At 35.9% G+C, this 15,038-nt stretch overlaps 1 protein-coding gene across 3 annotated transcripts; it reads right to left on the minus strand.

Annotated features, from left to right (window-relative positions):
• Positions 1-3,500: 3,500 nt before the first annotated feature.
• Positions 3,501-9,885, minus strand: LOC130970382 (snRNA-activating protein complex subunit-like). 3 transcript variants are annotated; one of them, XM_057896455.1, is made up of 12 exons: positions 9,655-9,885; positions 8,016-8,322; positions 7,866-7,921; positions 7,706-7,772; positions 7,580-7,632; positions 6,659-6,716; positions 5,970-6,058; positions 5,797-5,881; positions 5,183-5,278; positions 4,886-5,011; positions 4,549-4,809; positions 3,501-4,126 (listed from the first exon to the last, which is right to left on the minus strand). In XM_057896455.1, exons 2-12 carry the CDS (start codon positions 8,157-8,159, stop codon positions 3,842-3,844), a joined length of 1,320 nt encoding a protein of 439 aa, XP_057752438.1. In that variant the 5' UTR covers positions 8,160-8,322; positions 9,655-9,885; the 3' UTR covers positions 3,501-3,841. The 3 variants fall into 3 exon arrangements, with proteins under 3 accessions (XP_057752438.1, XP_057752437.1, XP_057752439.1); XM_057896454.1 differs by having other exon boundaries at positions 8,016-8,325; positions 9,655-9,882; XM_057896456.1 differs by lacking the exons at positions 8,016-8,322; positions 9,655-9,885 and having other exon boundaries at positions 7,706-7,746; positions 7,871-7,888.
• Between the last annotated feature and the right edge of the window lie 5,153 nt (positions 9,886-15,038).

Genomic DNA, 15,038 nt, shown 5'->3' on the forward strand with positions numbered 1-15,038 from the left:
TTACGGCGGAGAGACTCCATCCCGGTCAGCTCAAACTCGGCCTTCCGGGCTATCACGGCACCGCGCAAAAGGGTGCGATACATCCACCTCGCCTGCGCGGCAAGGGAAGACTCGTGGAAGTACTCCTCGGTACCGGGAAGCAGCTGAGAATCTATGAAGTTGCTTGCATCAAAATTTCTCTCCATAACAGTAAGGGCTCCCTCGGGGCTAGACGACGCCGTGGAAGCCTTCTTTCTTTTCCTTGGGTTGGGGACCTCTTCCACCTCAACATCCGAGCCAAGAACAGAACCATCAGTTCCTACCACCTCGTGGACAGGGGAGGCATGGACGGCCTTACCACTCTCGACCGCGGCACCTTGAGTCGAGGTACCAATCCCATCGGTTGCGGCCTTCTGCTCGGGAACGTCTTTGTCCTCCGGAGCATCAGGTCCCTTGGAGGCGGGTTGCTCGTCACTCTCCTCATCGTCGCCACCACCAAGGAAAGTTTGAAACAAGTCGGGAAGACCCGTCACGGACGCCGACATATCCACTGCGGGAAAACAAGTAAGGTCGGTTAGTCGTCACATAATATCAACAAGAAAGGAAAAAGATAAAGCGTAAAGTAAAGAGCTTCTCACAAATATAATTACGACCGGAATCCCGATCACCCATGAGGAGGTGGGGATTTACTGGGTTCTTCCCAAAAACCGCGTTTAGCACCTCGGCAATCTGCTGATCTTCTGCCGACATGTTTTTATAAACTACCTTAATAAAACTATTGGCTCCTGCCCCGAAGCTCCAATAAGTCGGGATGAGCCGTACCCCCTCCAGAGACAACCAAAAGGGGTGGCGACCTTTGGCCGGACGGACCTTAAAATACTTGTCCTTAAACCCATGGTAAGAATCTTCGAACAAGCCGAAAATCTTCCGACCCTGAGTAGCCCGGAAGGACATGAACCCTTTCCTATGTTTCCCCTGCTTGGTAGGGTTTGTGAGGGTGAAGAAAAAGAGGAAGACATCTACGGACACCGGCAGGTCGAGATATTCACAAACCATCTCGAAACAGCGGATCGAAGCCCAACTGTTCGGATGCAACTGCGACGGTGACACAGAAATTCGGTTTAAGAGCGCCATTTGAAAGGCTGAGAACGGAATGCGAACTCCGACTTGAGTGAACATGGCCTTGTAGAACCAAATCCAGTCGGCGACCTGGCGGGGTTGGAAGTTGATTTCATACAACCGCTCGTGAGCAGCCGAGACGAAGGCGTCATAATTGGCCTCCTCGTCAGTCCCGCCACACAAATACCCGGCTTGTCGGAACTCGGTGAGCTCCTCTTCGCTCATTTGGTTGGGTGAATCCCTCACATCTGAGACGACCCAAGCATACTGGTCGTAAGCCGCAGGGTTAACGGATGCTCGGGAGACCGTGCGGGCCATACCTACATGGGGGTACCATCCAGTTAGTCTAAGAGATCGGTCGCTCGGGCCGAAAACAAACACCACCCCCCACGACTTCCCGACTAAAGGCAAACAAGACTAAAAGGCTAAAGGAACGAGAAAAAGCCTACCCTAGAATGGTACTTTCCCCCCTAACACGTCTACTCGCAACTAAGACTACGCAGTAACATCAAAAGAACCAAGCAACAAGCATACCGAAAATAATGCCTAAAAAGAGGAATGATTCGAAAATTACCTAAGTTGATGGAAAAAAAGGATGATTGCGAGTCTGGAAAAGTGCAAGGAACACGAACGGAGGCACCACAGCAACGCCTTGGAATCTTGTAGCAAGGAGGAAGAAAGGAAGAATAGGGAGTGTGAGAAAAGTGTAGAAATATCAAAACCGATCGTTTAAAAACTACCTCCAAAGCGCGAAACACCTGGGGGCAGAATGGTCTTTTCAAACGGGATTTTTCACCCCATTATGAGCATTTAATGCTCGGCGCAGGAAACGAAGCGATGAAAACGGCTGCTTTGAGCAACCAAGAGACGCGCGTTGGAGGCACATCCCTCCCGCGAGCAGCCGACCAGACGAAATGCAAGATGACACGTCATTGGTAGCTCCTACGACTACCATTGGCGCGTGGGGGCACTGTTACGGCCTGGCCCAAAAACCGCACGGGTCGGTCCGACCCGATCTCTACCCGACCCGGTCACGTGCCCTCCAACCGACCCGGACACGCGTCCTGTACGGCTCACACGCGGCTGCAGGACAACGTCCTCGGAAATATGGGCCTGTCCTCGTCTTGGGGCCCACTACTGACATGTATATAAGGGGAAGATTGGCTCTTCCCCCGAGGTACGTCACTTTCCACATCACTCCCCCTGCTTGTACGATTTCTGACTTAGGCGTCGGAGTGTCTTTGCAGGTGGCACCCCCCCCTCGTCCATTCACCAGGTCAAGCGCTCGTCAGCTCGCCTAGCCCGCTACCAGTGCGACCCGAGCTAAGGCATCCTCGCCCCTTCACTTGCATACCCGACCTGTCCGGAACCCGATTACCGAACAACACTCTTTTTTTTGTTTGACCTTGTTGTTCTTATTTTACCTTGCTTTGTTTTATGTTTTTTTTTTTTTTTTTGGTATACTAAATTGCTTTACCTAATGCTATAAAACAAAAGAAAATCACGAGACCGTAAGGGAACAATAAATAATAAAAAGAAGGAAAAAATCAAAGGAAGACACGATCTGACGAGAAAGAGGAAACAAAGAATGACGAGAAATAGCAAATAAGAAATGACGGTACCGCACTTGAACGAACAAAAAATTATATATATATATATTAATTAGAGTAAAAGTATATATATTAGAGTAAAAGAAGAATAAATATTGATTAATAAGGATTAATCTAATACTTAAAATTTGATACTAAATAATATAAAACGGATCTAGGATAAGATAGAAAATTAAAGAAAGGACTCCTCTACTTTAATTTAATTTTCTAAAGTAATAGTTAAGGGACTCATCTACCTCTCTTGTTCACATCCAAATTTTTTAAAAAAATTCAAAAAATTTCATTCATCAAAATTTGATTCAACAAGAGTGACAATGAGTCTTTAAATAGACCCCTAGCAAATAAATTTAAAAATAAGCCAAATTTTTTTATATATCTAATTTGAATTTAAATCTCTTAAAAATAACTTAATTTAAATCCTTCTGAACATGTATCACTTTATTTATTATATTTTATAAATTTTTTAAATAAAATTATAAATTGCAAAAACCAATAGGTATTCAATGATATTAAAAATATTTGTTACAAAAATACTTGGACTTATCAAAACCAAATAGAAAAAAGGATTACGCTTTTCAGTTTCATTACACTTTATCAAAAAACTATATTTAAACAAATACTTCATTATATATACGACATAGATTTACATAATTAAATTTTATTATACTATAAAATTATGATATAATTTTTTATTTAAGCAAATACTTCAATATATATAAATAATATAGATTAACCGAATTAATTTTACTATTATATTATTATTGTATTATACTATAAAATTTATTACAATACAATTCTTTGTTTTAACTTTTAGAGTTATATTGGTTGATTATGTTATAACTATAAAATACAAAATATCTCCAGTATCATTTTAGTTATCTAAAAAATTGTGTACAAAAAATTTATACCGTTCATTTTTCGTACACTGTGGGACTCTAAATCTAGTTCATAAAATTTGCAAACATGCCTCTAAAAGATGCAAGTGCCCATCTAATCTAACACTACGCTCTATACTATCCTCTTGGCTCCGGAGATTTTAGCGCTTCCGTAGATACCAAACTAAATGTACCACCAAATGAAATTTTTGTTTTTTGATGACATCCTCGTGAAAGTGTTCTTCAAACTAAAAGGAACTAATCGTGATTATAATCATATTCTAGGAAGCTGTTATAATATGGCAAGCCATCGTCGTTGAAGTGGAGGAGCGAAAAACATTCATCACAAAAGTAACAAGGGTTTTGTGGTGTCCATTTGTCATCGGCTGTTACCTTTGTAGCTCTGAATATTTTGCAAGCACTGCATTTCTTAAAAACCGTTTTCAGTTGAAAGGTGACTATTGGATAAACCGTCCGATTATGCACATCATCGGTATGAAATAACCTCATGTCTCGAATCACTAAGGTATGCGTGCAATCGCCCTGCAGATATACAAAAAGAGAAATGTCAGGGAGGCCAACATCTTTTATTAATATTAGCCAACACCTTATTTTTAACTAGGGTTTAAAGTTTATGATTTAGAATTTAGTACTTAGGATTTTAGTGTTGGCCAAGTGTTAGGCCAAAAATGATAAATTTTGTTGGTCACGTAGCATTGCTCGTACAAAAAAGAAAGCAACTGTGTCGTGATTTCTTCTAATATATTTTGAGCAAAAATTAGATGCACATCTAACATTCTATGCATAAGAAAAATCATGGTATTCAAGTATCTGTAGTTAGCCCTTTTACCCTCTCTCATGTAAAATTGCAAAAGCTAAGCTACACCTCCCTTTGATTTACCATACGTGTCTATGGGAAGAGGGTAATAACCAAACATTAATTCCGAGAACTAAAACAAAATTACCTGGTGACAATAGAGGTATCCAGCACCAAGTCGAAATAGTAAGTCACAAAAACGTATCTTTTGCATCTCAACTGATGCAAAGCGAGGCAAGTTTGATGCAGATACTTCACCCATAATTGCTTTATGTTTCTGGTGTAGTCTGCCACTTATAATATATTCCCATTTTTTTTGCACCTCCTCCTTTGAGTTTCGGAGCCAATCCAGTATAGGTTTGGCATAATTAATAGCAGATGGGTCTCTCAAATCAGTGTAAAATACATCCTACAAAAAAGTTACCTTTTTGTCATGTACAATGAATAAAAAATCACCTTAATACCAGTGTAAAAGAGATGCTTACTTCAATGAGAAAATATCCAGAAGGATCATACTGCCCAGCTTTTTGCATCACCTGGTCCATTGAGCAATGGATCTTGTCCCTTAAATCAGTTAAAGGCTGCTTTCCAAGAACTAACAACTCTTGGGTCTACCAAAATAAAAGTAAAAATATCAAATATGCAGAGATGAACCTTTTGTTAATCAGCTGTTTTGTGGTAGTTAACTTGTTATAGGAGAGAGTTTTTTTTTTTCAGAAATTACATATTGAATTTTAGCATTGTTAAAATCAATATAGTATTGAACTATTGATGTTGAATACCTTGACACACTGTCGAACATTATGGTAAACCTCCACGGATAGAAGAACTTCAGGAAATGTCACAGGTATGTGTTGTTGAAGATCTGCTGCACTGACCTGCCATACATTAAACCAGAAGAATGACTAGGAGCGCATACACATGGAAAGAAGAAGAAGAAGAAGTTAAGGCACATACAAGTCAATTACGGTTCGAACCTATTTGTAGTATAATAATGATATATTGGATACTGAACAAATATTAGGAGTCCATTATTGAGGAAGCAGCCAATGAAAAAACATCAATTCAGGATAGCAGCGAACTGCATCGAAGTCACAAATGGAAATCTTTAAGTAATGCCTGATTTATTTCCGACATGAATTTTAATGCTTTTAGTTGGTTAATAATGGTCATAAACTAACTACTTAAGAGATAAAAGTTAGACATATATATGATCCAACAAAGAGAACAACATAAACAAGAAATACAGCAATTCAATAATATAGAAGGCACGCATCTCTAAGTGCATACAACTTAGTTAATTACTCTAACTACTAACAGTAGGATAACATTAGTGTGCATATTTTCCAATTTGAAACCAAATGATTTTTATATCAGATAAGAATCTCAAAGCAACCTTTTTGGTATAATTTGTGGACCTAAGTGATCTCATCCTTTCGTTCCTGCCTGGTTTGAGGGTTTCATTGATCTTGCAAGCAGGACTAAAACAAAGACAAGATACATTAAATTAGAATAATAGATAGATCTGATGAAAAATGGAATAATCACATAAATAGTAATGATACCAACTTAAATGAATGAAGTCTTGCTGATTCCTTGTCTTCTTCTTGCCTTTGTTTGATTCTCACAACTTGCTCCACCTTTTCTATACAACCACTCTGTAAATTAATAAAATAAATGATTCTTTTTGCTTTTCTTCTTTTGAAAAGGAAAAAAAATTAGATATAAGAGAGAGATATTTTATATTGAAAAGCTAAATGATCATAAGTTCCAAAGGGATTGTGCACACATATCCTTTCAAAGTCTATATGTGAAAAGCTTCGATTTCCATTATTTATTCTAACAGCAAACTTAATTGAATCACACAACAGCAAATACAGAAACGGTTCTGACACATCCTTTGCACATTTAACATGCTTATATCCACTTGATCAAGTTTCGATAAAAAAAATAAAATCAAATCAAATCAAATCAAATTGACTTAAATGCAAAAGAACATAATTGAATCCAGATGATTTAGCTCATACACGAAACAAAATTGCAAACCAAGATGAAATGTTTAATATCCCATTTTAAAGGTGGTGGCCCAAGCCCAAGCCCCCGGCATTTTTTTAGGGGCCAACCCTTCAAGTTATAGTTCATGTATATATAAAGATAAAATGTCATGGCATATCATGTATGTCACTATCAACACGAAAGAAACAATTTAACCATAAAATAATGCCATGAACATAATTTCTTTTAGAGAGTTGGCATACCTCAAGAATAGGAGTATTTGTTCCTTTCCGTTTTTTCCTTGACCTCTTTTCATCACCCCTACAACAAATCCAACAAGAAACTCTTTACATTATTTGTTCACTGCAAAGTGTAAAACTTGATAGAGAAAGAAATTGAAAGAGATGCAATAAGATTGTTTTTTGTTAGGCTCCCTATATATGGCATTTTCACTAAAGAATTTACGACAAGTATCAATGTAGTACAACTACATAAACATTACTAAGATTCATGTATTTGACATAATTGCAACCAAATTGTTAGGTACCCTAACCCAAGTGAAGAAAAAAAAGAAGAATGAGCGAAAAGAAGCAATTAAGATAGTTAGAGAAGAGAGTGGTAAAATAGCTCCTTCGCCTTTTATTTTACAATAGAAGAATGAAAGAAAAGAGAGATGAAAATAAAATAAAGTGGGACCAGCTGATGTAACAAATAGGACAGCTGGAGAAGTTATTGGAGAGGGCACGAATGAGAGATGAATCCTGTTATAGGAGAGAGTATTGAGAGTGTATAAGATTGATGAAGGGAATCAATATGGCAGGAAGGATCTAGGCTGCGAAGAACCTTAGGAGAGTGGTGGCTCCTCAAATGCTACCTTGCTCCCTTCTTTTCAGTACTTAGTTCTTATATGAATATATCAGAGACTGAAAGAGTATCACCTTGATATGTTCCAGCTCCTCTTTTTCTTATCTACTCTCTCTCTTTTTTAATTCTATGCTACATCTACTACTCTTATTCTGTTGCTACTTTTAGTCTTGCACATATCCACAATAAGGTTGAAGGACAGAAGCAATACAGCTCGAATAAAAAAGAAAACTAAGAGTCTGAAACCTAGTATAAAATGAATTCAGATAAGGGCCATCTACATTAGTGTAATAACTAACAAAAAGTCATGCATGACTAACCCCACTTTGGATTGGTCTGAAGGTGGTGGACGATTTTCATTGTTCTCCATACCCTACAATAGCACTTCCATTAAATCTGTTCAAATATTAAACAAAAGGAAAAATATAAAAGTTCATGGAGAATACCTCAAATACTTCCTTCAAAGACATATCCATTAGCTCGTCCTCTGTAAATATTTTAAGATCATCAACCCTGAAAAGGTATCAATACCATTAACAAGTAGAGACCCTATGTATTAATGAGCAATGATGAGAGGAGGAAAACAATAACAGGAAGAATGCATACGAGACATCATCATCAGAGATTCGGGTGGCATCTTGTGATAATTCAGCCTCTAGATTCTGCATAAACAAAAAACAGTTTTTCAAAGAAGACTAAGGGGAAAAGGTAGCAAAATTGTTGGGACGGGGGGGAGGGGGAGAGAGAGAGAGAGACCTGAAGTTCAGAAATTATAGAGTTTTCAAACTGAGGAACCGTTGTGGAGGGGCTGACCATATTGGGAACATAAATGGGTCCACCCCTTGGAATTGAGAGATCACAATCTAGTGCTTCTGGAACTGAAGATTCTATCAAATCCATTTCCGTACAATACACAACTTAACCACCAAAGGCACAAACAGAGCTTCCTGCTCCAAATTACTAGACAAAAAGATCCAGGCAGGGGAAAGAAATTTGAAGAGGTTTAGGAACGAAGTAGGTTCTTTGACCAGGCTCCACTATCGTTGCTTCCACTGTGACATGCCTACTGCCATTCAAAAACATAATCATCAGATATAAAAGGATGTCCCAACTCATTCACCAGAATAAATGTCTGGCATTCATACCGAGGCTATAATTACAAATACAAGGTTTGGCTCAAATTTGGCCATCCAGTTATAGCCCATCACCCCAGAATCATGCAGTCATTTGAAACCTGAGTACTTGCCATTGATACAGGAAATCAAGTAGTTATTAAATTTGATTTGGTGAATGACTCAGCTGAGGCACCGAGTCAATATTCCACTAGTGGGTCACTAATTGAACCGGTTGAACAAGATATAATTATATAATAAATCCAAAATTAATTTATTCATTTGAGAGAAACAGCTAACTCAATTTAATGAGTACAAAAATATAAATAAACAAGTATAAGACATTTTTAACCAAAAGAAAACAGTAAACCCAATTAACCACTTAAAAAACAGATGACAAACAAGACACAATTAACTCTGAAACTTATCATAGAATTAGAGAGTACGCTGCCCAGCATCAAAACCAAACAATTCCAGTGCCCATTGTAAACAGCATAGTCTCACACTACAATATCTAGTACACTCCAGCATCAAACTAAAAGCTCATTTTGTGACAATTGCAACAATTGAAAATCAATGTTCAGAAGCAAAAATGACAGATCAATAGTTGAATTCATCAAAACATCAGATCACATAACAACAACAAATCAAGGGCCAAAACAATCCATCCATATTCTTCTTATGTATTATGTTTATGTTAATTGTATTCTCCAGGCATGGAGAAAATGGTAATAAAACTTGACAATTTTTTCAAATATTGACAATTTTGAATTCTGATTAAGTTCCAAATTTATTACATCAGCTGATCAAAGCAAAGAAAGCAATTTCAAGGGAAATAGCCCGTAAGGATGCAGCAGATCTTTTCACACATATTACAAATTGTTAGGCATTTGAAATGCCATATCTTCAAGATCCAAAAAGGAACAAAAGATTAATCAAGAACTGCAAACAATCATATGCAAGGCACTTATTATATCGTGTTTAATGAAGATGGATTAGGAAACCTAAATGGCAAGCAAAATAAGGCCTATCTCCTTCCATTTGTCTTTAATTAAATTCTAATGACAAGCAAAACAGAAGCAAATTAAGGCTCCAGAATGTTAATTAGTCCATTCTTTCTTAAAGTAACAAGGTTTAATCATACACAAGTAAATTAATCAAGCTTAATCACCCACTGTATCTTAACCCAATCAAATAAAATAGAAATTTAAAAAATATTCAATAATCAAGTAACCAAAAGTCAAGATATCGAGAGAGGCAAACAAAGGTACAAGAGAGCACACCGTTGGAGAGAGCTGACTGGTGGCGAGAGAGTACAGAGGAAGTGAACGAAACTGGATGAGCAGAGAGCATAACAGCGGCGGAGAGAGGCACATAACACCAGAGGAGAGCAGATTGGCGATGAGGTCACAGGTTGCAGCCTCGCTGGAGAGATATTACATAGCAACAACGACGGTGGAGAGAGAAGACACAGCTAAGAATAAATCAATACCGCCTATGTAAGAATAAATAAATCATTCAATACTTAGAACTTCTTTGGATGAATTTATAAAAAAAGATTTTTGTTGAGTTATTTTTTTTAAAATAGTTTATGAAAAAATAAAAATAAATTTTTGTTTGGATATCTCATATAAAAATATTTTTTTATTTATCAATTATATTTGGGTATAACGATATAAAAATATTTATTTATTTATTTATTACATGAAAAATATTTTCTTTTAAGAAAAAGAGAACTTTAAAAAAAAGATTTAAATTATAACTTCTAAAAAAAGATATTTTTATTTTTCTAGTGCTTTTACTTTTTACTACTAGAAATTTGCCAAATACACTAAAAAATAAAAAAAAAAATTTCAAAGATTTTTTAATCAAAATAATGGCGTCCAAACAAGCTCTACGAATCAAAACTTTTTCCGCAGTCAGAGAGAAAACTATATGATGATCATTCGACTGGGAAAGATACAAGAAGGAGAGAATAGGCTAGTAGATAAGGTGAAAAAGTATCAATAGAGTGACAAAAGGGAAAGAAGAATGGCATAAAAAAGTGCAAAATCTACGGTGATTTCACCGCATGAAAAACAACCTATCTTCTTCAAGGAGGATACCATGGCTCTGATACCATGTTAAAAACAAGAGACTAAATTGGAGAAAAGATTTGTATATTATTGAATGTATTCAAATTGTCTATTCAAGTTGTGTAAATGATACAATATAAAATGATATTTATAGGTATTAAGAGAATCGTAATAATAAAGATCGTAATCTCCTATAATAATCCTAATTATTATTCTATAATAATAAGATATACTAAATAATACTAATTAATCCTAATTATATTCTAACATCCTACAGCAACAAATTCATCTCATTGACAATTTTCAACAACAAATTAAACTATGATAATTTTCAGCAATACAATTTAGCTAGGTGATTATTTCAACAAATTCAAGATTCAGTGATAGTTACAGCAACAAAATTGAAAAAGAAATAACAGGAGAATTTATTGGAACTCACCAAATCGGGGACCAGCTGGTTGCGCAAAGGAAGCTGACAGTGAGGCCTGAGGCAAGAATACGAAAACGATGACAATCCCCGACCTGCTGGTTCTGCCGCGGCGACGACGAGCGCAGGAAGGACGCGCGACTGAGTGCGAGACGGTGACGAGACGATGAGCTTGAGTGTGAGATCGGAGACAGTGATAGAGACTGGAGACGAGAGAGATTGCGTGCGAGAGTGACAATGAGAGAGATGAGAGAGTGACGAGACTGAGTGGTGAGTGCGAGAGGAAGGAGACGTTCGTTGAGGTCTTGAGGCTGATCGCTGAGCAGATTATGGTACATCGTTATGATGAAACCCGGACGGATCAAACCTTTTTTACGGGTCTGATGTTAGGCGGTTCGAAGGGTGGTTCAACTCGACTAAATGACAGAATTTCCAGTCAAACTGTGGCTATGTTGAGACGGATCCGATAACTGATTTTTTATTTTTTTGTGTTATAGCTTAAGTGGTGTTTCTTGACAACGTGGATATTTTGATGTTTTTTTCTTGAGACTGATATAGATAATTTGTGATTTTTGTTGTAAAATAAATAAATAAGGAAGATATAATAAATATAAAATAAAAAAATATAAATAAAAGAGTCTAGTATTAATATTCATCAATATAATTATTTTATTATAATAATAGAAGTAATTTATATATTTACTAGTATTATATATATTGCAACTTAAGAAGTCACAAAGAGAAATAGAAAGAAAAGAGAATTTTATGTGTTATTACAGTGTATATAGTTCCTTAGATTGCTTCACTATTTATAGGCGTGTGAAGTTTACCATTTCAACTTTATTAACTTATGTTTGCCATGAGAAGTTGAGTCCTTCAATATTGAAAACAAAATCAACCGCCCATATTAATGGGCATCCATTTTGATTTTATCACAACACTCCCCCTTAAATGCCCATTTAGGATTATACCTCGTTAAATCTTACTAAAGAAAAATCTAATGGAAAAAGACTTTAGTGAACGAAAAAGATTACAAAATCTCTTGTGATGGAAATTGCCTCATTAAAAACCTTGTCAAAAAAAACTAATGGAAAAAAACCTGACAAAAAAAAAGAGTGCAGTCTTCCCCTCTTGTTGACATCATTGAATGTTTTGAAATCGGCGCATCTCGAAAAATTTGTTTGATTCCATTCCAATATCTTCTGGTTGAAAAGGAACTATACCTTGCTAGTAAATTTACAGTAAATGATATGTTAGGACGTGTATTATTAGCAAGGTACATTAGCGCTCCAATTGTACTAAGCTATCGTACTTCATGACCAAGGATATCTTTATTTTCTTTTTTAGGAGGGAATTGATCATTTTCCACATCCAAAGACCTTACGATCATTCCGGTACTTAATAGATGTGACTTATCCATATAAAACTTCTTCAAGATCTTTTCTGTGTATGTTGTTTGATGAATAAAGATCACATTTTTTGTATGCTCGATCTGCAGACCGAGACAAAATTTAGTCTTTTCAAGATCTTTCATCTCAAACTCTTCTTTTAAATCATCAGGAGTTTCAATGATATTTAAATCATCAATGCACATTGCAATTATAATGAATCCAAATATAGATTTCTTTATGAAAACACATGGGCAAATATCATCATTCTTAAATCCCTTTTTGGCCAGATACTCAGTAAGACGATTATACCACATTCGTCCAGATTGCTTTAGACCATATAAAGATTTTTGCAATTGACTAAGTATAACCCCTGTAAATATTCATTGGATGATTTAGATGTCTTTAATCTTTCAAAGACTTTCATATGGATATCACAATCTAATGATCTGTATAAGTAAGCTGTTACCACATCCATTAAATGCATATGTAGTTTATGATATGCGGATAAACTAATCAAATAATGCAATGTTATTGCATCCACTACAAGGGAATATATTTTTTCATAATCTATACTAGGCCTTTGTGAAAAACTTTGTGCCACAAGTCGAGTCTTGTAGCGTACAACCTCATTTTTCTCATTTCGTTTTCTCAAAAATACTCGCATGTATCTAACAGGTTTTACATCTTCTAGTGTATGGACTACAGGACCAAAGACTTCACGTTTTGCAAGTGAGTCTAACTCAGCCTTCATAGCTTTTTCCCACTTCGGCCAATCATTCTTTTGTCAACATTCTTCGACTATTCTTAGCTCAAGATCCTTACTTTCATGCATGATATTTAATGCCACATTACATGCAAATATTTCATTGACAATTGTCTTATTTCGGTCTCATTTCTCTTTTGTAAAAACATAATTTATCGAGATTTCATCATTTTCAAAATTTTCAGGTACCTGAACATCTTTTGGCGTTAAAACTATATCATAATTTTAGATAACTGCAGTCTGCAAGTGTCCTTACTATGTATTTTTCAACAAGAATAGTATTTACCCTTTTTTGAGGATTTTTGTCTTTAGAACCGACAGGCCTACTACACTTCTAGCGTAAATTTGTTTCAGTGGCCACTTGTCCAACTGGGACATCTATTTAAATTGGGGCATTTTCAGCTAGTATATAGGATTTGGTTATTCTCTTTGTATCGGAAAATGCATCAAGCAATTTATTTGCTATTGTTTACAAATGTATCTTCTTTTGAACTTCTAGTTCATATTACCCTGATCGAGGATCTAAATGCATCAAGGATGATGCATTCCAATTAAGTTCCTTTCCAGGAAGCTTATTCTCTCCCCCTAATGTTGAAAATTTTGATTCTTCAAAATGACAATCCAGAAATCGGGTTTTAAATACATCTCCAGTTTGTATCTCAAGATACCTCATTATAGAGGAAGAATCATATCCAACATATATCCCCAATTTTCTTTGAGGTCCCATTTTGGTACGAGAAGGTGGTACAATAAGAACATATACCGCACACCCGAATATTCTTAAATGGAAAATATTTGGCTGCTGGTCAAAAGCTAATTGCATAGGAGAGAACTGATGATAACTTATCGACCTCAAACAAATAAGTACCACGACATGTAAAATAGCATGCCCTCAAACTAAAGTTGGAAGATTTGTTTTCATAAGTAAGGGTCTAGCAATTAATTGGTGGCGTTTAATAAGTGATTCTGCTAACTCATTTTGTGTGTGAACATGAGCTACTGGATGCTCAACACTTATTCCATTAGCCATACAATAAGCATCAAAAGCTTGGAAGTAAATTCACCAGCATTATCAAGACGAATTGCTTTGATTGGATTTTTTGAAAATTGTGCTTTTATTCGAATAATTTGAGCAATTAATCTCGTAAACGCCAAGTTGCGAGAAGACAATAAGCACACATGTGTCTATTGCGAAGATGCGTCTATTAAGACCATAAAATATCTAAAAGATCCACATGGTGGATGAATAAGTCCACATATATCGCCTTGAATCCTTTCTAGAAATTCAGGAGACTCAAATCCAATATTTACTGGTGATATCTTTAAAATTAACTTTTCCTAAGAACATGCAGCACAACAAAATTCACTATATTTAAGAATCTTATGGTTCTTTAGTGAATGTCCATGGGAGTTTTCAATAATTCTCTGCATCATGGTTGTTCCTCGATGACCCAATCGATCATGCCAAGTTACGAATTCATTTGGGCTAGTAAACTTCTAGTTTACAACGGCATCTGATTTAATTACACTAATCTTGGTATAATATAACCCAGATGAAAGTGAGAGTAACTTTTCTAATATAACATTTTTATTTAAATCATGAGTTGTGATACTTAAGTACTCATGATTTCCCTCATTCATAGTTTCAATATGATATCTATTTCGACAAATATCTTTGAAACTCAATAAATTCCTTAGAGACTTAGTAGACAATAATGCATCATTTATTATGAATTTTGTTCTTCCAGGAAAAAAAATAATAGCTCTTCCAGAGTTTTCTATCACATTGCCTAAGCTAATAATAGTATTGATATATTCTTCTTTTAGCACAACATGAGTAAAATATATATATTACTTTTGAGAATGGTGTGCGAACTTGCACTATCCACAAGGCAAACATCTTCACTATATGTCCTTGCCATTTTCTTCAAAGATAAATAATAATAAAATAAGTAGAAATATTTGCGCAATAAAATTATTTTCTTAATTGAAAATAATTTTCTAAAAAATA

This window comes from Arachis stenosperma, chromosome 3 (assembly GCF_014773155.1).
Source record: "Arachis stenosperma cultivar V10309 chromosome 3, arast.V10309.gnm1.PFL2, whole genome shotgun sequence".
Classification (NCBI taxonomy): domain Eukaryota; kingdom Viridiplantae; phylum Streptophyta; class Magnoliopsida; order Fabales; family Fabaceae; genus Arachis; species Arachis stenosperma.